The sequence below is a fragment of the Leptodactylus fuscus genome, chromosome 2, assembly GCF_031893055.1.
Source record: "Leptodactylus fuscus isolate aLepFus1 chromosome 2, aLepFus1.hap2, whole genome shotgun sequence".
NCBI classification, from domain to species: Eukaryota; Metazoa; Chordata; class Amphibia; order Anura; family Leptodactylidae; genus Leptodactylus; species Leptodactylus fuscus.
This window is the reverse complement of record NC_134266.1, coordinates 22823633-22845583: the sequence shown is the minus strand read 5'-3', so window position 1 is coordinate 22845583 and position 21951 is coordinate 22823633. Positions and strand designations below refer to the sequence as shown.

General features: G+C 45.8%; 1 protein-coding gene across 1 annotated transcript; it reads left to right on the top strand.

Annotated features, from left to right (window-relative positions):
• Positions 1-438: 438 nt before the first annotated feature.
• IFNGR2 (interferon gamma receptor 2) lies at positions 439-19189 on the top strand. The gene is made up of 7 exons (XM_075262570.1): positions 439-592; positions 11974-12094; positions 13922-14088; positions 14166-14308; positions 14827-14971; positions 16745-16896; positions 18166-19189. Exons 1-7 carry the CDS (start codon positions 523-525, stop codon positions 18319-18321), a joined length of 954 nt encoding a protein of 317 aa, XP_075118671.1. The 5' UTR covers positions 439-522; the 3' UTR covers positions 18322-19189.
• The last annotated feature ends 2762 nt before the right edge of the window (positions 19190-21951 follow it).

The window sequence follows — 21951 nt, the reverse complement described above, 5'->3', positions numbered from 1 at the left end:
TATGTGAGATGTCTGAACTTCTCCAAATCTGTGACAAACAAGATACAAACCATATACTGTATATATATATATATATATATATATATATATATATATATATATGAGTGTGTATATAGGTATGTATATAGGTATGTATATATATATATATATATATATATATATATATATATATGTGTGTATATAGGTATGTATATATATATATATATATATATATATATATATATATATCTGTGTGTGTGTGTGTATAGGTATATATATATACTGTATATATACAGCCACCAGACAGTGTTTGCAGCAGGTGTGCGGCCATTGTCCTGGAGAGCTGACATCTATTCCTGTCAGGCAGGCTGAGGACATGTCAGTGACAGGCACAGATGGGAAGGCCTGGCCTGCACTTCACTATAGGAGGAGTCTCAGGACTGAGGAGCAGGAAGCTCAGGAACACAAGGCCCTGGAGTCTGCTGAGCTAAGACGCCTGAAAACCGCACGCCATCCCAAAGTCTGAAGAAGAAGACGGACATAATGTGGCCCCTGCTCCTGGCACTGAGCGCCCTGATGCCCCCCTGTGTCTGTAACACCACCGCTCTGTGGGGTAAGTTAGGGACGACAGCTGTACAGTATTGGCGTGTTACAGCTCGGTGTTATTGTATAGCAAAGCTGTTCTTGTCATTTACAATCTATCGATTGCTAGAATATGGCGAGGTGCAAAGTCACTGATAAAGCTCTAAATATTTTCTTTCTTAAACTTCTCTGCAATGAGTAAATCTCAGGGTAACACGTACGGGAATTGCTAACAAAAAGAATAGTCCCTGAGTCCTTTATAGGCTTTTACGCTTTATTATCGCCACTTGGTTACAAAAACTGCAGTAACAAAGCTCCGACATAATGTCCAGGAGGGCAGCTGGTGCCAAAACGGGCCCTTTAACCCCTTCATAACTTTGGACTTTCATTAACGCCCTTCAGGGTTTTTTTTTTATCTTTGCCTCTTGGCGTTTCAGTCATCGTAACATTTTATTTTTTCATTGACGTGACTTGTTTGGAGGTATAGTTTTATCTTATTCTATATTTTTCATTTATTTTATATACGGTACTATTCACTATATACTATTTTTTAGGTATTTTTTTTTCATTCTATTTTATTTTTATGTATTTTCATTTTTGTATTTTATTTTATGTATATTTTTTATTTAATTTTTGTATGTATTTTTTATTTTTATGTATTTTGCTTTTTTGTATTTTTCATCGTTTTTCTGTTGCCTTATGTATATAGTTTAGGGTCAGCATATTTCAGTCACACTAAGCTATCTATCTGCAGGGCTGGGGTGATATGCTGGTTCTGGTGACACTAACCTATCTATCTGCAGGGCTGGGGTGATATGCTGGTTCTGGTGACACTAACCTATCTATCTGCAGGACTGGGGTGATATACTGGTTCTGGTGACAGTAACCTATCTATCTGCAGGGCTGGGGTGATATGCTGGTTCTGGTGACAGTAACCTATCTATCTACAGGGCTGGGGTGATATGCTGGTTCTGGTGACAGTAACCTATCTATCTGCAGGGCTGGGGTGATATGCTGGTTCTGGTGACAGTAACCTATCTATCTGCAGGGCTGGGGTGATATGCTGGATCTGGTGACACTAACCTATCTATCTGCAGGGCTGGGGTGATATGCTGGTTCTGGTGACACTAACCTATCTATCTGCAGGGCTGGAGTGATGTGCTGGTGACAGTAACCTATCTATCTGCAGGGCTGGGGTGATATGCTGGTGCTGGTGACAGTAACCTATCTATCTGCAGGGCTGGGGTGATATGCTGGTTCTGGTGACAATAACCTATCTATCTGCAGGGCTGGGGTGATATGCTGGTGACAGTAACCTATCTATCTGCAGGGCTGGGGTGATATGCTGGTGCTGGTGACAGTAACCTATCTATCTGCAGGGCTGGGGTGATATGCTGGTTCTGGTGACAATAACCTATCTATCTGCAGGACTGGGGTGATATACTGGTTCTGGTGACACTAACCTATCTATCTGCAGGGCTGGGGTGATATGCTGGTGCTGGTGACAGTAACCTATCTATCTGCAGGGCTGGGGTGATATGCTGGTGCTGGTGACAGTAACCTATCTATCTGCAGGGCTGGGGTGATATACTGGTTCTGGTGACAATAACCTATCTATCTGCAGGACTGGGTGATATGCTGGTTCTGGTGACACTAACCTATCTATCTGTAGGGCTGGGGTGATATGCTGGTTCTGGTGACACTAACCTATCTATCTGTAGGGCTGGGGTGATATACTGGTTCTGATGACACTAACCTATCTATCTGCAGGGCTGGGGTGATATACTGGTTCTGGTGACAATAACCTATCTATCTGCAGGACTAGGGTGATATGCTGGTTCTGATGACACTAACCTATCTATCTGCAGGACTGGGGTGATATGCTGGTTCTGGTGACAGTAACCTATCTATCTGTGGGGCTGGGGTGATATGCTGGTTCTGGTGACAGTAACCTATCTATCTGCAGGGCTGGGGTGATATGCTGGTTCTGGTGACACTAACCTATCTATCTGCAGGACTGTGGTGATATGCTGGGTCTGGTGACAGTAACCTATCTATCTGCAGGGCTGGGGTGATATGCTGGTTCTGGTGACACTAACCTATCTATCTGCAGGGCTGGGGTGATATGCTGGTTCTGGTGACACTAACCTATCTATATGCAGGGCTGGGGTGATATGCTGGTTCTGGTGACACTAACCTATCTATCTGCAGGGCTGGGGTGATATGCTGGTTCTGGTGACACTAACCTATCTATCTGCAGGGCTGGGGTGATATGCTGGGTCTGGTGACACTAACCTATCTATCTGCAGGACTGGGGTGATATACTGGTTCTGGTGACAGTAACCTATCTATCTGCAGGACTGGGGTGATATACTGGTTCTGGTGACAATAACCTATCTATCTGCAGGACTGGGGTGATATACTGGTTCTGATGACACTAACCTATCTATCTGCAGGGCTGGGGTGATATACTGGTTCTGGTGACAATAACCTATCTATCTGCAGGACTAGGGTGATATGCTGGTTCTGATGACACTAACCTATCTATCTGCAGGACTGGGGTGATATGCTGGTTCTGGTGACAGTAACCTATCTATCTGTGGGGCTGGGGTGATATGCTGGTTCTGGTGACAGTAACCTATCTATCTGCAGGGCTGGGGTGATATGCTGGTTCTGGTGACTGTAACCTATCTATCTGCAGGACTGTGGTGATATGCTGGTTCTGGTGACACTAACCTATCTATCTGCAGGGCTGGGGTGATATGCTGGTTCTGGTGACACTAACCTATCTATCTGCAGGGCTGGGGTGATATGCTGGTTCTGGTGACACTAACCTATCTATCTGCAGGGCTGGGGTGATATGCTGGGTCTGGTGACACTAACCTATCTATCTGCAGGACTGGGGTGATATACTGGTTCTGGTGACAGTAACCTATCTATCTGCAGGACTGGGGTGATATACTGGTTCTGGTGACAATAACCTATCTATCTGCAGGACTGGGGTGATATACTGGTTCTGGTGACACTAACCTATCTATCTGCAGGGCTGGGGTGATATACTGGTTCTGGTGACAATAACCTATCTATCTGCAGGACTAGGGTGATATGCTGGTTCTGATGACACTAACCTATCTATCTGCAGGACTGGGGTGATATGCTGGTTCTGGTGACAGTAACCTATCTATCTGTGGGGCTGGGGTGATATGCTGGTTCTGGTGACAGTAACCTATCTATCTGCGGGGCTGGGGTGATATGCTGGTTCTGGTGACTGTAACCTATCTATCTGCAGGACTGTGGTGATATGCTGGGTCTGGTGACAGTAACCTATCTATCTGCAGGGCTGGGGTGATATGCTGGTTCTGGTGACACTAACCTATCTATCTGCAGGGCTGGGGTGATATGCTGGTTCTGGTGACACTAACCTATCTATCTGCAGGGCTGGGGTGATATGCTGGTTCTGGTGACACTAACCTATCTATCTGCAGGGCTGGGGTGATATGCTGGTTCTGGTGACGGTAACCTATCTATCTGCAGGACTGGGGTGATATACTGGTTCTGGTGACAGTAACCTATCTATCTGCAGGGCTGGGGTGATATGCTGGTTCTGGTGACAGTAACCTATCTATCTACAGGGCTGGGGTGATATGCTGGTTCTGGTGACAGTAACCTATCTATCTGCAGGGCTGGGGTGATATGCTGGTTCTGGTGACAGTAACCTATCTATCTGCAGGGCTGGGGTGATATGCTGGATCTGGTGACACTAACCTATCTATCTGCAGGGCTGGGGTGATATGCTGGTTCTGGTGACACTAACCTATCTATCTGCAGGGCTGGAGTGATGTGCTGGTGACAGTAACCTATCTATCTGCAGGGCTGGGGTGATATGCTGGTGCTGGTGACAGTAACCTATCTATCTGCAGGGCTGGGGTGATATGCTGGTTCTGGTGACAATAACCTATCTATCTGCAGGGCTGGGGTGATATGCTGGTGACAGTAACCTATCTATCTGCAGGGCTGGGGTGATATGCTGGTGCTGGTGACAGTAACCTATCTATCTGCAGGGCTGGGGTGATATGCTGGTTCTGGTGACAATAACCTATCTATCTGCAGGACTGGGGTGATATACTGGTTCTGGTGACACTAACCTATCTATCTGCAGGGCTGGGGTGATATGCTGGTGCTGGTGACAGTAACCTATCTATCTGCAGGGCTGGGGTGATATGCTGGTGCTGGTGACAGTAACCTATCTATCTGCAGGGCTGGGGTGATATACTGGTTCTGGTGACAATAACCTATCTATCTGCAGGACTGGGTGATATGCTGGTTCTGGTGACACTAACCTATCTATCTGTAGGGCTGGGGTGATATGCTGGTTTTGGTGACACTAACCTATCTATCTGTAGGGCTGGGGTGATATACTGGTTCTGATGACACTAACCTATCTATCTGCAGGGCTGGGGTGATATACTGGTTCTGGTGACAATAACCTATCTATCTGCAGGACTAGGGTGATATGCTGGTTCTGATGACACTAACCTATCTATCTGCAGGACTGGGGTGATATGCTGGTTCTGGTGACAGTAACCTATCTATCTGTGGGGCTGGGGTGATATGCTGGTTCTGGTGACAGTAACCTATCTATCTGCAGGGCTGGGGTGATATGCTGGTTCTGGTGACACTAACCTATCTATCTGCAGGACTGTGGTGATATGCTGGGTCTGGTGACAGTAACCTATCTATCTGCAGGGCTGGGGTGATATGCTGGTTCTGGTGACACTAACCTATCTATCTGCAGGGCTGGGGTGATATGCTGGTTCTGGTGACACTAACCTATCTATCTGCAGGGCTGGGGTGATATGCTGGTTCTGGTGACACTAACCTATCTATCTGCAGGGCTGGGGTGATATGCTGGTTCTGGTGACACTAACCTATCTATCTGCAGGGCTGGGGTGATATGCTGGGTCTGGTGACACTAACCTATCTATCTGCAGGACTGGGGTGATATACTGGTTCTGGTGACAGTAACCTATCTATCTGCAGGACTGGGGTGATATACTGGTTCTGGTGACAATAACCTATCTATCTGCAGGACTGGGGTGATATACTGGTTCTGATGACACTAACCTATCTATCTGCAGGGCTGGGGTGATATACTGGTTCTGGTGACAATAACCTATCTATCTGCAGGACTAGGGTGATATGCTGGTTCTGATGACACTAACCTATCTATCTGCAGGACTGGGGTGATATGCTGGTTCTGGTGACAGTAACCTATCTATCTGTGGGGCTGGGGTGATATGCTGGTTCTGGTGACAGTAACCTATCTATCTGCAGGGCTGGGGTGATATGCTGGTTCTGGTGACTGTAACCTATCTATCTGCAGGACTGTGGTGATATGCTGGTTCTGGTGACACTAACCTATCTATCTGCAGGGCTGGGGTGATATGCTGGTTCTGGTGACACTAACCTATCTATCTGCAGGGCTGGGGTGATATGCTGGTTCTGGTGACACTAACCTATCTATCTGCAGGGCTGGGGTGATATGCTGGGTCTGGTGACACTAACCTATCTATCTGCAGGACTGGGGTGATATACTGGTTCTGGTGACAGTAACCTATCTATCTGCAGGACTGGGGTGATATACTGGTTCTGGTGACAATAACCTATCTATCTGCAGGACTGGGGTGATATACTGGTTCTGGTGACACTAACCTATCTATCTGCAGGGCTGGGGTGATATACTGGTTCTGGTGACAATAACCTATCTATCTGCAGGACTAGGGTGATATGCTGGTTCTGATGACACTAACCTATCTATCTGCAGGACTGGGGTGATATGCTGGTTCTGGTGACAGTAACCTATCTATCTGTGGGGCTGGGGTGATATGCTGGTTCTGGTGACAGTAACCTATCTATCTGCAGGGCTGGGGTGATATGCTGGTTCTGGTGACTGTAACCTATCTATCTGCAGGACTGTGGTGATATGCTGGGTCTGGTGACAGTAACCTATCTATCTGCAGGGCTGGGGTGATATGCTGGTTCTGGTGACACTAACCTATCTATCTGCAGGGCTGGGGTGATATGCTGGTTCTGGTGACACTAACCTATCTATCTGCAGGGCTGGGGTGATATGCTGGTTCTGGTGACACTAACCTATCTATCTGCAGGGCTGGGGTGATATGCTGGTTCTGGTGACGGTAACCTATCTATCTGCAGGACTGGGGTGATATGCTGGTTCTGGTGACAATAACCTATCTATCTGCAGGACTGGGGTGATATACTGGTTCTGGTGACACTAACCTATCTATCTGCAGGGCTGGGGTGATATGCTGGTTCTGGTGACACTAACCTATCTATCTGCAGGGCTGGGGTGATATGCTGGTTCTGGTGACGGTAACCTATCTATCTGCAGGACTGGGGTGATATGCTGGGTCTGGTGACACTAACCTATCTATCTGCAGGACTGGGGTGATATGCTGGTTCTGGTGACACTAACCTATCTATCTGCAGGGCTGGGGTGATATGCTGGTTCTGGTGACACTAACCTATCTATCTGCAGGGCTGGGGTGATATGCTGGTTCTGGTGACAGTAACCTATCTATCTGCAGGACTGGGGAGATATGCTGGTTCTGGTGACAGTAACCTATCTATCTGCAGGGCTGGGGTGATATGCTGGTTCTGGTGACAGTAACCTATCTATCTGCAGGACTGGGGTGATATGCTGGTTCTGGTGACAGTAACCTATCTATCTGCAGGTCTGGGGTGATATGCTGGTTCTGGTGACGGTAACCTATCTATCTGCAGGGCTGGGTGATATGCTGGTGCTATGTAAATGCTCTGCTGCAGCTGTTGTTGGTCATCTGTTATAAGGATGAAAAACAATATCTTCTAACAAGAAAAACAAGAAGAGGGGGGTGCGAAGTCCTTGGGGAGAGCCTTAAATATTTGGAAGGAGCAATATGAGGAGGAGTAGCCTGTAGACATTGTGCAGTGTTCCTGATGGCTATTTGGTCTTCGTCAGTCTGTGTTACGCCCATACGTATGGGCTATTATGGAGTCTTTGTCAAGGTCGGCCTTGGTTGGTCGCATCTTATTTGTTACTAGGGGGTTACTAGGTCCCTTCTTCAAAAAACTGCATTGTTAGCAAACAAGGGGATAGTGAATTGACCCAATGGGCATTGGCGGTGTGGCACAGGGGCAAACACCAAGCCCTTCTATCCGGGGTTATAAATCCCAGCAGCATAGTGGGTGCCCAGTTTGATCTTTAATATGGTGCTCCCTTTGTACGCCATTGGTATAAGCTCATCTAGGGGGATGTCTTATGGTCCTTCAATATTAGGTAGTAATAGCTGAGAATTGAGGAAGACCATAGTAAGGATGATGGTGTAACTACAGGGGGTGGCAACTAAATCCGCTCCTAGAAACCAAGGGAGGTCCACAGGTCCCCCTCACCATACTAGGGCTGGAGAAACTTCTCTGATCTCCTTTCTAAGCTCCTTTGATTTGCTGGCACATTGTAAATGTATTCTCCCTGCCCGCTGGTGTACTGGAGTGAGAAGATTTATGGTACACAGCCTTCCACTGTCTGAAAGGAGAAAAATAATCATCTAATGGCAAAAATAGCAGTTGGTCAACAGCCTATAGTCAGTGAGGGATTAGCCAAAATGTGCAGGACCGCTGTAGCCGTAAATGTCCCTCTGGACCTCCTAAGTAAATACTAAGACTAAAGCAAAGATCCAGGTTCATAGTACAACATTTAATAAATATACTCTAACACATAGAACTGGAGTCCAAGGGTTACGTAAGAAATCAACAAATAGCTGGAACTGAATATGATGGTAAAAGGCGCGAGGCTGCATGTAAGGCTCCAAGAGTCAGCACGTGGGGTAGCAGGGATGACCGTGTACATATCCCTCAAGCTCCAGAAGCAATAACTACCCACCCTAACGAGGGTAGCACCATGTCTGTCCCTAAAATGTCTCCTTCCTGATGTGTTTTGACTCAATTATCGGGTGCTCCTCAGGAGATCTACATCAGGGGACTAAATAACTACCCAAGACCAAAAGATTTCTGGCTAAAAGTGAAAAACCACCTAGTGCCACAGTCCTTACAGTATAGAACCAGCTACTGGGTAGGCTATTGCACAGATTCACAGTCAGTATAGAACTAGCTCCTGGGATAGGCTATTCCACGGATTCACAGTCCTTACCATATAGAACTAGCTCCTGGGTAGGCTATTCCACGGATTCACAGTCCTTACCATATAGAACTAGCTCCTGGGTAGGCTATTCCACAGATTCACAGTCCTTACCGTATATAACTAGCTCCTGGGTAGGCTATTCCACAGATTCACAGTCCTTACAGTAGAGAACCAATTCCTGGGTATGCTATTCCACAGATTCACAGTCCTTACAGTAGAGAACCAATTCCTGGGTAGGCTATTCCACAGATTCACAGTCTTTACAGTACAGAACCAGCTCATGGGTAAGCTATTCCACAGATTCATAGTCCTTACAGTATAGAATCAGCTCCTGGGTAGGCTATTCCACAGTTTCACAGTCCTTACAGTATAGAACCAGTTCCTGGGTAGGCTATTACACAGATTCACTGTCTTTACAGTAAAGAACCAGCTCCTGGGTAGGCTATTCCACAGATTCACAGTCCTTATAATATTGAATCAGCTCCTGATTTGGGGTATTCCAAAGATTCAGTCTTTACAGTATAAAACCAGCTCCTGGGATAGGCTAAATGTGTTTAAAATGTATAGGTGGGACACGGCTGACAGTTGTGAAGAGTGCAGGGCGGGGGCCTAAGCTGAGTTTTTGCTCCAGGACCCGTGAGCCTTTAGTTATGCCCCTGTGTGTGGCTATGAGGGGGACCTGACCCAAAATGTATTATTTTTTTCACCTGGCCATGGTATTTACAGTTTTTTGTAAAAGTTTTAGGCAGGTGTGGGAAAAATGCAGCAAGGTAAGAATGTTTTCAGAGACAGGTTATTTTTGTCAAAATGAAGAAATATGTAAATCCCAACAATATTTGGTGTGACTTTTTCCCTTTGGAGGAGGAGTCCTAGAAGTGATGATATGGCCCCCACAGCCCTGATCTCACTATCATCCAGTCTGTCTGGGATGACAAGAAGAGAGAGACGGACTGGACAAGCCACATCCACAGAAGATCTGTACTTGGTTCTCCAAGATGGCGGCGGGAACAACCTCCCTGCCAAGTCCTGCCAAAAACTGTCTGCAAGTCCCGAAAAGAACCGATGGAAGGCAAAGGGCAAAGGTCACACCGAATTTAAATGGGATTTCTGTTTTCTTCATTTTGTGAATTGACAAATATAATCTATTAACCCTTCTATTCCTGAAATCGTTCTTACTGTGCCGCATTTTTTCCGGATCTTTCTCTTGCCGATCGGATTCTCATTTCTGATTTTTGGTTTCCTGTAAGTCTTCTGACCTGCGGCTATAAAGGCAGCGCCTGCCTCGGTGATTTCCAGTCATTTAGGATTATTGATTGTAGATCCTTTCCGGTCTAGCCTGTTCCTGCCATACCTGGTTTACGTTCCTGTAATCTTCTGCCAGAAGGGATTTTCCTTCCGTGTCTCACACTTGACTCTATGAAACAGATTTAAGGTGACTTGCAGACGTAGAGCGTTATGTGCGGGGTTTTTCCTTCAGTATATACATAGTGTAATACCGTCCCCGTAACGTAAATGAGATATGTCGAAATTCAGGTATTTATCCCACATGTCAATCTATTTTGCATTTTGACTGCAGATTTCACTTCATTCTATGTTTAAAGGGATTCTACCATTAAACTACTTTTTTTTCTAATGAACACTTCGGTATAGCCTTAAGAAAGGCTATTCGTCTCCTACCTTTAGACGTGGTCTCCGCTGCGCCGTTCCGTAGAAATACCGGTTTTAACCGGTATGCAGATGAGCTCTCCGCAGCAATGAGGGCGGGCCCCAGCGCTGAAAGGCCGATGAGCGCGTCCCCATTGCTGCCCAGAGCTCTTTCCTGCGCCGCCTCCTTCTTCTGCAGCAACTCCGCCTCTTCTGGCTTCTCTTGCTCTTGTAGTTCTATACAGGAGCATAGAGAGGCCACCCCAAAATGGCCGGCGGCCATTTTGGGGTAGCCGCTCTTGCAGTTCAATACAGGAGCCGGCCGGTGGCCATTTTGGGGTGGCCTCTCTATGCTCTTGTACAGAACTGCAAGAGAAGCCAGAAGAGGCGGAGTTGCTGCAGAAGAAGGAGGCGGCGCAGGAAAGAGCTCTGGGCAGCAATGGGCATGCGCTTATCGGCCTTTCAGCGCTGGGGCCCGCCCTCATTGCTGCGGAGAGCTCATTTGCATACCGGTTAAAAACGGAATTTCTACGGAACGGCGCGGCGGAGACCACGTCTAAAGGTAGGAGACGAATAACCTTTCTTAAGGCTATTCCGACGTGTTCATTAGAAAAAAAAAGTAATTTAATGGTAGAATCCCTTTAAGGTGAGAACTGCAACAAAGTCTGCCTCAAATCTGGTGCAAAGTTTGCATATTATGCAAAAAAAAAAAAATCAGTGCAAAATCTGGGCAGAAGTACCCCACTGTGGTCTGTGGGGGACAATTTACTAAAAGGAATAAACTAAAAAGTGGCAATTTTGGTTGCAACAAAAATTGTGCCATGTGCTGCTTTTTCTGCTGCACCCGCTTACTGTAATGTACTGTATCGGAAAGGGTTAAAAGCACTTTTTGAGGATTCTAGCTCCCATGTTACTTGTCTTAGCTTTGCCGTAAGGCTGTGCGTGTTACAAAAAGTTTATGCTCAAATTCCAAATCAGTGACCGGCAGACATACGGACATGTATAAGAAGAAGGGGCTGGGGGTGGAACTCCAAAAACCGATTGAGATACGTCATGCCAGCCAAACCATACTTGTTGCTCATTATCTGTGATTTGTCTGTATACCTTGGGGTGTCAGCTAGTGGACATTGGGGGTCACCCCATGTCTATATTCTCTTTCATTGTCCTTGTACCTTGTTTATGTGCAATCCTATTATTATAACCCTTATACTATGTGGTATCTCATATTCTCACGATGGATAGCGGGGGTTCACACAACTGTTATTAATGTCCGTTGCTGTCTTCCATCATAGGATGACAGCAACGGACATTAAACTGTCACACATTGATTCTGTGTCCGTTCCCATGAACATTCAATGCAAACAACATGACAGAAGCTAGCTTCAGACCAGCATTGGGGTTTCCATTCTTTGGGTCCACTTGGGGACCCAAAATCAGAACCCCGATGCACTTACAAAGCGGTTACCTGCAGAAACCTGTGGACCCCATAGACTATAATACTTACCATGCGATGTGTGCTGTGTATACTGTATATACTTATGTTTTTATGTGTTTTTTTATGTTTCTAGACCTTCCTGCACCAACTAATGTCCACATAGATTCCTACAACATGAAGCATATACTAAAGTGGGATCCCGTGCAGGTGCCGGATACCTCGACCCCTGTAACGTACAGCGTCCAATTACACCTGTAAGTATCACCCCATGTATAGGTCATATATCACTATACTGCACACACTGCAACGGGATATGGAAGAGAATATTCCTGACCTATGTGGATGGACGCTGCCCCCTTCCGAAGACAGAAAGTTGAGGGTGTTTATGTTACTTAGGGTTACGCCTTCCATAGTCCATTGTATACATGTGGAGCGGGTGGGGGGTTGCCAGTGTGATGACAGACCCTGACAGAGATGGAAAAATGTTCCTTCTTCCTCCTTCCACCATTATAATCACTTCTGTAGATTTCTACATATCGTGTACCCCACAGGGTGATAGTAACTGAATTCCCATAATATCCCTGGGGGTGTAGGGTCACAGAGGTTATAGGGGTTTCTGGGATCCTCTTTTGTTAATGGGTTGTTCTCCAGATAGGCCAACCACATCTGATCAGTAAGGGGTCAACAACTGCCCCATTTTTTTTTTTTTTTGTGCAAAAAATGCACCATGTAAACACAGTTTTACACCAAAGTAAAAATTGTGCAGACTTCAGAACTGAAATCTCCTGGAGTTCCTCAATTTCTGCACATGGCTTGTTCTGGTGTACCAGCAGAATAGTGAGCGCAGCTCTGGAGTATAATACAGGATGTAACTGAGGATCAGTACAGGATAAGTAATGTAATGTATGTACACAGTGACTGTACCAGCAGAATAGTGAGCGCAGCTCTGGAGTATAATACAGGATGTAACTCAGGATCAGTACAGGATAAGTAATGTAATGTATGTACACAGTGACTGCACCAGCAGAATAGTGAGCGCAACTCTGGAGTATAATACAGGATAAGTAATGTGATGTATGTACACAGTGAGTGTACCAGCAGAATAGTGAGTGCAGCTCTGGAGTATAATACAGGATGTAACTCAGGATCAGTACAGGATAAGTAATGTAATGTATGTACACAGTGACTGTACCAGCAGAATAGTGAGCGCAGCTCTGGAGTATAATACAGGATGTAACTCAGGATCAGTACAGGATAAGTAATGTAATGTACGTACACAGTGACCGCACCAGCAGAATAGTGAGCGCAGCTCTGGAGTATAATACAGGATGTAACTCAGAATCAGTACAGGATAAGTAATGTAATGTATGTACACAGTGACTGTACCAGCAGAATAGTGAGCGCAGCTCTGGGGTATAATACAGGATAAGTAATGTAATGTATGTACACAGTGACTGCACCAGCAGAATAGTGAGCGCAGCTCTGGAGTATAATACAGGATGTAACTCAGGATCAGTACAGGATAAGTAATGTAATGTATGTACACAGTGACTGTACCAGCAGAATAGTGAGCGCAGCTCTGGGGTATAATACAGGATAAGTAATGTAATGTATGTACACAGTGACTGCACCAGCAGAATAGTGAGCGCAGCTCTGGAGTATAATACAGGATGTAACTCAGGATCAGTACAGGATAAGTAATGTAATGTATGTACACAGTGACTGTACCAGCAGAATAGTGAGTGCAGCTCTGGAGTATAATACAGGATGTAACTCGGGATCAGTACAGGATAAGTAATGTAATGTATGTACATAGTGACTGCACCAGCAGAATAGTGAGCGCAGCTCTGGAGTATAATACAGGATGTAACTCAGGATCAGTACAGGATATAAGAAGTATGATGTATGTACAAAGTTACTGTATTAGTTTATGAATATTATAATATATTATCTATTCTGAATACATAATTTATAGGATATGAAATCAGTTGCCGCTCGCTGTTGGATACACCCTGTGACCACTATCTTTTAAATGGTAGTATATGTTATACGTTATGTGCACCTCCATCTATATTTTTCAGGTGGTCTAATGACATCCGTCTTCTGTGTGAGAACATCAGGCAGACACAATGTGATTTCACTAAGCACATCAAACCATTTTGGAGAGGTACCTACGCCGTGCGAGCTGAGCTGGGGGATCTCTGGTCTGCCTGGGTTGAAGTACCTGATTTTCAAGCGAGTATACACAGTAAGTGATGGCATAGTCATTGCCTATCTTACTATTACATTTTGATTGTATATTACAAGGTTCCTTTTGCATTGCAGCAAACATCGGCCCCGTACAGTCCCTCACACTGGAGTCCTTTGAAAACAAAATGACGGTATCTTTTTCACCACCATTTCCACCAGTTCACCCTTTTAAATTTAAGTATTGGCTGTATTACTGGAAGGAAGGCTCGGAAGATAAGGTGTGTAACCCTTTACCATACTACCACCCTATCCAAATATACCACCAAACTGTGCTCTAAACAACTGCTATACTGTGCTAGAATACAACTATACATAGGAGATATTCTAAGCAATGGCCAAATAATATAAGATGTGTCTAAACCCTAAGAACAAATAACACTGCCATACAATAGACAAATACCACGTAGTGCAGAGTGCAAATGTAATAGTGCCATATAGTGTGCAAGTAACATTACTATAAGGTAAGGTGGAACTTGAAGGTCCTGGGCCCCAGTGCAACTCTGTAATGGACCCCTAAATACACACTGCCATTGAGAACAGTGGAATCTTCTATGTGGAAGAAGGACCTTTGGGGCCCCCCTCAGGCTTCAGGGCCTGGTAGCAACCTCACCCCCTATAGCCACACCCCTGCATAGGAAACTTGCAGATGGAGGGCCTTAAAGGGATTTTCCCACAAAAATATTTGCAGCGTTTCAGATTTCCTGCCTATTGACATACTCTGTTCTGTGACCCACAGACTCAGGTTCCCTTAAACGTGTCGACTCACTACATAATGAAGAAACTGGAAGAAGTGACTGTGTACTGTGTGCAAGTGAGAGCCCAGACTGACCGCATAGAGGGTCAGATGAGCGAGGCCAAATGTATGAAGACGAAGATTAGAGGTAATTCTAGCTATAAGAGCATATCGATGTAATATGGGTGCCCCTCTGTTTAGGGTCTGACCGCTGGGATCCACCACCGATCCTGAGAACTACCAGCACATTTTTGCGGCATTGCCCCTTTAAAATAAAATTTGTAGCACGGTGGGCGGGCATTCAGGGTCCGACGTCATCTTCAGCCACGCCTCCTCTTCCGCCGATGTACCTGCGCCATTTTTTATCAATGGCAGTTCGCGAGCGCCAGAGGAAGACGGGACCCAAGGACATCGCTGGAATCGAAGGCGTGACTGAAGATGACGTCGGACCCTGAATGTCCGCCCACCATGCATGATAGATAAGATTAACATATTCTGTTCTAGGGTTTTATTTTAAAACGGGGGGTAGTTTAATATAACTATAGCGGTGCCTGAATAGCCTTTTTAAAGGCGGGCTCTATCAGCATAATTTTGCTGATAGAGCCCCTCTAAAGGGGATGTCCAGGAATTTTAGGCCTCAGACAGGAGGCCGGGGAAGATGAAGCATACATTAAAGGGATTCTACCATTAAAATCAAATTTTTTGTCGATCACACGTAGGAATAGCCTTAAGAAAGACTATTCTTCTCCTACCTTTAGATGTCTTCTCCACGCCACCATTCGATAGAAATCCCGTTTTTCGTCGGTATGCAAATGAGTTCTCTCGTAGCATTGGCCACAAGAAAATGGCCGCTTACTTACTGTGTAAGCGGCTATTTTTCTTGTGGCCGCGGGCATGCGTAGTCGGCTCTGCCCGAGGCCTAAATGTTTGAACCCAGCTCAGGAAGAAGACGCGCAGAGAGGCCCTTCCTGAAGAAGATGGAGGCGGTGCTGGAGAGTTCTCTCACAGCATTGGGGACACCCCCAGGCCTACTTGAGTGCTGGGGCCCGCCCCCAGTGCTGCGAGAGAACTAATTTGCATACCGCCGAAAACCAGGATTTCTATTGAACGGTGGCGCGGAGAAGACATCTAAAGGTAGGAGAAGAATAGACTTTCTTAAGGCTATTCCTACGTGTGATCGACAAAAAATTTGATTGTAATGGTAGAATCCCTTTAAGAAGAAAAAAAAAAAATCAGACCTGTCCCCGGCGCTCTGGTGTCCGCTACCAATGTCTGGTCCAGCTTACTGCGCCTGACCTCTGAGGGCACAGGACTCAGGGGTCACAGGAGGGGAATCAGTGATGTCACTCACATACGTCATCGATTGCTTTAATAGGGCTCTATCAGCAAAATCATGCTGATAGAGCCCCACATATGTGTGAATAGCCTTTAAAAATAATACCCCCGTTTTAAAATAATACCCTAAAAAAGAATGTGATAAACTTACGCATCGTGCACGCTGGGCGGGCATTCAGGGTGTGTCTTCTTCTTCATGCACCCCTCTTCTTCCTCCAATGTCCTCAGGTCCCGTCCTCCTCCGGCGCTCGCGAACTGACATTGATAAAAAAAAATGGCCTGGGCGCATGCGCAGTAGCATGCGGCTTTTACTATGGCTACTGTGCATGCGCCCAGGCCATGTTTTTTTTATCAATGTCAGTTCGCGAGCGCCGGAGGAGGACGGGACCGGAGGACATCGGAGGAAGAAGAGGAGGCGTAATGTAATATAACATTTACGGTGCCTGAATAGCCTTTTTAAAGGCTATTCACGCATATGTGGGGCTCTATCAGCATGATTTTGCTGATAGAGCCCCTTTAATAAGAGAATGACTCATTGAGATTTTTTTATGCTTTTTTTAAATTAATATTTTTTTTTTATGAAAAGAATACAGTGGAAAAGAACTGGCCTTGATCATCACCTTTGTTATCATCGGCTGCGGGATCTGCGCAAGCGCTGGATATATGATATTTAGGAAACATGATCTTCTTAAGCGGTTGCTGTATCCCCCTATCAGGATGCCGTATCATATACAGGAGGTGAGTGCTTTCTTCTGCCATCAAGGAAACTACTATAGAAGTGTAGGCTGGGTTTACATTTGAGCTGGAGTCTCCGTTGCGGAAACCACCAAAAATCGGTGGAGAGGAGAATTCTGAAGAGAAAATGGCGGACACCCGTGGACACTATTATAGTCAATGGGGTCAGCCAGTGTCCATGTGTAGCTGCCATTTTACCAGTCTGACCCTCCGTTGTTCGGATCCCCTGGCGAGCCCGAATGACGGAGAGCAGAATACTGGTGTGAACCTAGCGTATTTCTGATAAATGCGACAGCCACCACTAGGGGGAGCTAACTGCTCGGAAATCAATGAATACTGTATATAGATCGGCAGCCATTACGTGCTCATCACATGACATCACAGTGAGTGGTAAAATTGAGAAAGCGCTGCAACTTAAATGGTCTAGTAAGTTAACAAAGTCACTAGGAACTTTGTGACCCTTACCACAACTCATAGTCAAGCCTTAAAGGGTATTTCCATGTTAAAGGGACGCTCCACTATGGATAATACCTACTGCTTACAGCAATCCCTTGACAGTAAGCTGATCAAGAAGTGTCTTCCTGAACTGTTCCCTCCCCAGTGGTCAGCTATAATCTTTGAGAAAACTTGGTATTAAGGGTTCATCCCAAATGTAAAGCACCATGGAATTAATGGTGCTATATAATTAAACAATAATAATAATCCTCCCTGCAGCACCCCCACAGGGGAAATGAAGGATTACACAATGTCCATTCACATCAATGTGTTGTTTAATGCAGGATCGGAAAGAGCAAGTTTTATAGAGATGAGCGAACACTGTTCGGATCAGCCGTTCCGAACAGCACGCTCCCATAGAAATTAATGGAAGCAGCTGGCACGTACACTTTGCCGGCGGCCAGTCGCTTAACCCCCCGTGTGCCGGCTATGTCCATTCATTTCTAAGGGAGCGTGCTGTTTGGGAACGGCTGTTCCGAACAGTGTTCGCTCATCTCTAGGCCAAGTAACACTCTTCCAGAGATGAGGATACTGAACTGAGGACCACCCCATATTAATATCATATAGCTAAGCTATTCTTTCCCATGGTTATGGTGCAGAGGTCTGTTGGTACCCTCCATATCACCAAGGGTCAATTGCCCACCTGCCCCTTCCCCATCCATTAATACCCTGCTGACCTCTTGTGTATCTGCAGTACGATACTGATCCAGAAGCCCAACAATGGCCACCTATGTAGTATAGCATGTCAGTATTAATATGTATGATGTTCTTTTTCAGTTCCTAGAGAATCTTCCAGAACGACCGGAGGAGTCGGCGTTGGATCTCAGTCCTGATGAAGAACATTGCAATAGTGTTTTGGTTTTAGAGTCATTTTGCATGGAGAATAGCCAAGTGTGTGATGACTCCAATGTGGTATCCGCTGAGAAGACCTGAAGAAGCCCTGAGTAATCGCTGGCATGGCTCACGGCAGATATGAAGCCCTCACAGATGTCACGTCACATTTACTGTACACGCTTCTTAACCTTTGTGGCCGATACCATGTGAACTCAAGTGACGTACCATGTAAACTCAGGACAAGTTCACGTTTTTGCCAAGGAGTGTCTGTGGTACCTGGACTTTACTTGACTCATAGGCACCACTATAGGCACAGACAGACATAGAGCAGCATGGTTATGGCTGTCCAAGTACCTACATGAAGACGTGGGACTCTTAATGTTTTTGCAATGACTCAGGTTGTTCCCAGTAGACAAAGCATTGTCTGTGAATAATGGGCTTTGTTACGTTTGTAGGATAGTCATTACAGTTTACGGTCCATATGCAGGTATGATTGTGGGTGTCGATATATGGAGACTCCTGCACCCATCGTCATTTACAGTGTTAGAAAGCTTGGACTAGAAAAGAAGACACTTAGGTGGAGGTATTGGTCCCAAGTTCAACATTTGGGGGTCATCCAGAGGAGTTTTGATTTGTGAGGTCCACCAGTTGATAGGAGAGCCAAGTAACTTGGTATGGTCCACCAACTGCAAGGAGAGGCAAGTCAATGACTTAGTGTGGTCCACAAGCAAAGTAAATGACTTGATGAGGGCCACTTGTCATGTAAAAGACTTGATGAGGGCCACTTGTCATGTAAAAGACTTGATGAGGGCCACTTGTCATGTAAATGACTTGGTGAGGGCCACTTGTCATGTAAAAGACTTGGTGAAGACCATCAAGACTTCAAGTGATAAGTGAAAAGTAGAGTCGTTTGTCTGCTCTTGCTTGTGGATTGAATTTTTAGGAAATAGTGAGGACAATACTGTATTAGGGTGCATTCACACTGAGTAAACGCTAGCTTATTCTGAACGTAAAACACGTTCAGAATAAGCGGCGTCTAAAGCAGCTCCATTCATTTCTATGGGAGCCGGGATACGAGCGCTCCCCATAGAAATGAATGGGCTGCTTCTTTCACTCCGTGCAGTCCCATTGAAGTGAATGGGGAGTGTCGGCGTATACGGCAAGCTCTGCTCATGCCGGAGCGTACACGCCGGCACTCCCCATTCACTTCAATGGGACTGCACGGAGTGAAAGAAGCAGACCATTCATTTCTATGGGGAGCGCTCGTATCCCCGCTCCCATAGAAATGAATGGAGCTGCTTTAGACGCCGCTTATTCTGAACGTGTTTTACGTTCAGAATAAGCTAGCGTTTACTCAGTGTGAATGCACCCTTAGGCGGACAGAAGACATAGCTGGTGTCCCAGTAGGATAGACCTTTACAGGAAAGACCAGGGAAAGGAGATAAGAGATGAGGCTGCGGACATCAAGTGAAAATGGACATCACTATAGTCTCTTCTAGCCCAGGACCATCTTTTTGGATGTCTTGACTGGATGTAGATTGAGAAACATAAGAAAGGTGGATGTGTAAGCCAAGAAAGTGATTTGCTCATAACAGCAAATCTTCTATTACTGTTTGCTCATCCGGCAGCTGTTCTTTCCCACCCCCCATAAATATGTGCACCGAGCTTGGCTGAGCCTACGTATGTTCTCAGAAGAAGACAAAAGCTGCTGGTAGACACTTCTTGTGGTGATTTGTCTCCCTTAAGAACAAAGGATGAGGCATGTTAAGTCCAATAGGCCAATGCTTTTCTCCCAACATCTGCCATTGGTAGTCTGGACACTCCTACACGCATTACATGGTGGCCAATTTTGCCAATTTTCACGTAATATATACGGCCAACTTTAGTGTCAGCTTTGTCTAAAGGGTCTTACACTTGGAGAAGGATGGTCGATGAGATAAAAATGTATATCCTTATCTTAAGATTTGCTGTCTTGGAAAAATGTATCCCAAGTGGAGGCAACGCCATCAGGAGGAAGCCTACACCATAGGGAGGTGGTGCAGATCAAATACAGTGTCAGACTGGCCCACCACAGTATCAGAGGAGCCTCTGGTGGGCCCAGGCTATAACACAATAATGGTCCATCAGAAGACAACCACATTTGAAGGGTACTGTGGTCTATTTCTATTGTTGGAAAATGGGACCCCAGAATCATTTTATCTGATGGCCCCAAAGAACCCGAGTCCGACACTGTTTAAGGATCTATGTTTACCACTAGGGAAACCATAATGATGGAGTCTGCGTCTTCTTTGCCACTATATAGGACTCAATTTGGTTCTCAACTCTGTGGTCAAGTCATCACTCTCCACATGTACGGTGGGTTTACAGAGATTTCCTCACACTGTACACATTTGCAATCTCTTCAGATTCATTGGTGCGGCATTATCTCTCCATCCAGTAGACGGATATATCCTCAGCAGACATATGCACTTGGTGTAGCTGAGACTTCATTTTGTACTATAGAAGGTCACTTGACTAGTCAAGGACCCTATTAAAGTGCACTTCAGCTTTAGTGGGAACTCTTGGCACAGGGTTCCTCAGCACTCAAGCTTTGCCATAGAGGCTCACTGAGGTCATGAATCATTTCAACAGGCCATGTAATGGGGTCAATGCCAATTTTAATAGGGGTATTTCCAATATGCTATAGCTGTGGTTATCTGGGTCATTGAGCCTGAGGCCTAGGTCATATCATTACGTGTGGTGCCAACATGTGGCTTCGCTAAATTTAGTCAGAGGTGGAGCCATCTTTACTGTAGGCCTAAGCAGACTATCACGTGAGGCAGTAGTGGTCTGCAATAATATTGTACTGTTATATTAAAATAGTGGTAGGGGGGTCAGTAGCTCATATTGGAGTGCTGGCCCCTGAAGATGCCACATTGCTGCTTAATCGTTCTGTCTTCTCCAATCTTTTATGTATGTTGCACATTGATCCTTACTTTGGAGCACCTTGAAGTTTCAGGATTTGGCTGATCCTACACCCATGACTGGGTGATTCTGTTCTCTTCAGACCTACAGGGTAAAAACTTATGATGGCCAAAACTTATGGAACTCTGTGAATTAATTTGTACTAATAAAAGTATGGAAATGCACTATTCATAATAAAAGAGTTTTATAAATGGTGGTTTCTTGTACTTTCAAGACGTTCTACAAACCCCTAATGTCTGGTAGAGACATCAAGCATTCAGCACCTCCTGCTTACCTTCATGCCCAATGGGGACATAGTACTAGGAAACTGTAACTATAAGGGGTGGAGGGGTGAAACACCCCCATGACCAGTGGCGTAACTACCGCTGTAGCAGCAGAGGCAGCTGCCACAGGGCCCGACACGTCAGGGGGCCCGGGCCCCCGACGTGTCAATTTGACACGATGGGTGGAGGGGGGGGGTCCGGTCTTGCTGGTGGTACCGTGAGTGACTTATTTTGTTAGCCTTTGCGGGGTGTTCGCTTTCGACCCCGTGCAGGCCTGAACAGGACCTTACACAATGTCTCCTCCCTCAGCGTGCGTCCTGACGCTGGGGGCGGAGACTTATTTTGCAAGAAGTGGGGGAGTCCATGTTTAGAATCGCAGAGCACTTGTGAAGGCACAGGTGAGCACTAGCAGGCAGGACAGAAGCGCTCAGCGCTTGTAAAGACAGAAGCGCTCAGCGCTAGTGAAGACAGCACTTTGCGCTTGCTGTGTGGTGGTGACAGG

Bases quoted from the DNA above. Each gene is read 5' to 3' on its own strand.
- IFNGR2 (XM_075262570.1), top strand. From the start codon at position 523: ATGTGGCCCCTGCTCCTGGCACTGAGCGCCCTGATGCCCCCCTGTGTC. The intron at 593-11,973 runs GTAAGTTAGGGA...TTATGTTTCTAG, and splicing joins TAACACCACCGCTCTGTGGG to ACCTTCCTGCACCAACTAAT. The intron at 16,897-18,165 runs GTGAGTGCTTTC...GTTCTTTTTCAG, and splicing joins TGCCGTATCATATACAGGAG to TTCCTAGAGAATCTTCCAGA.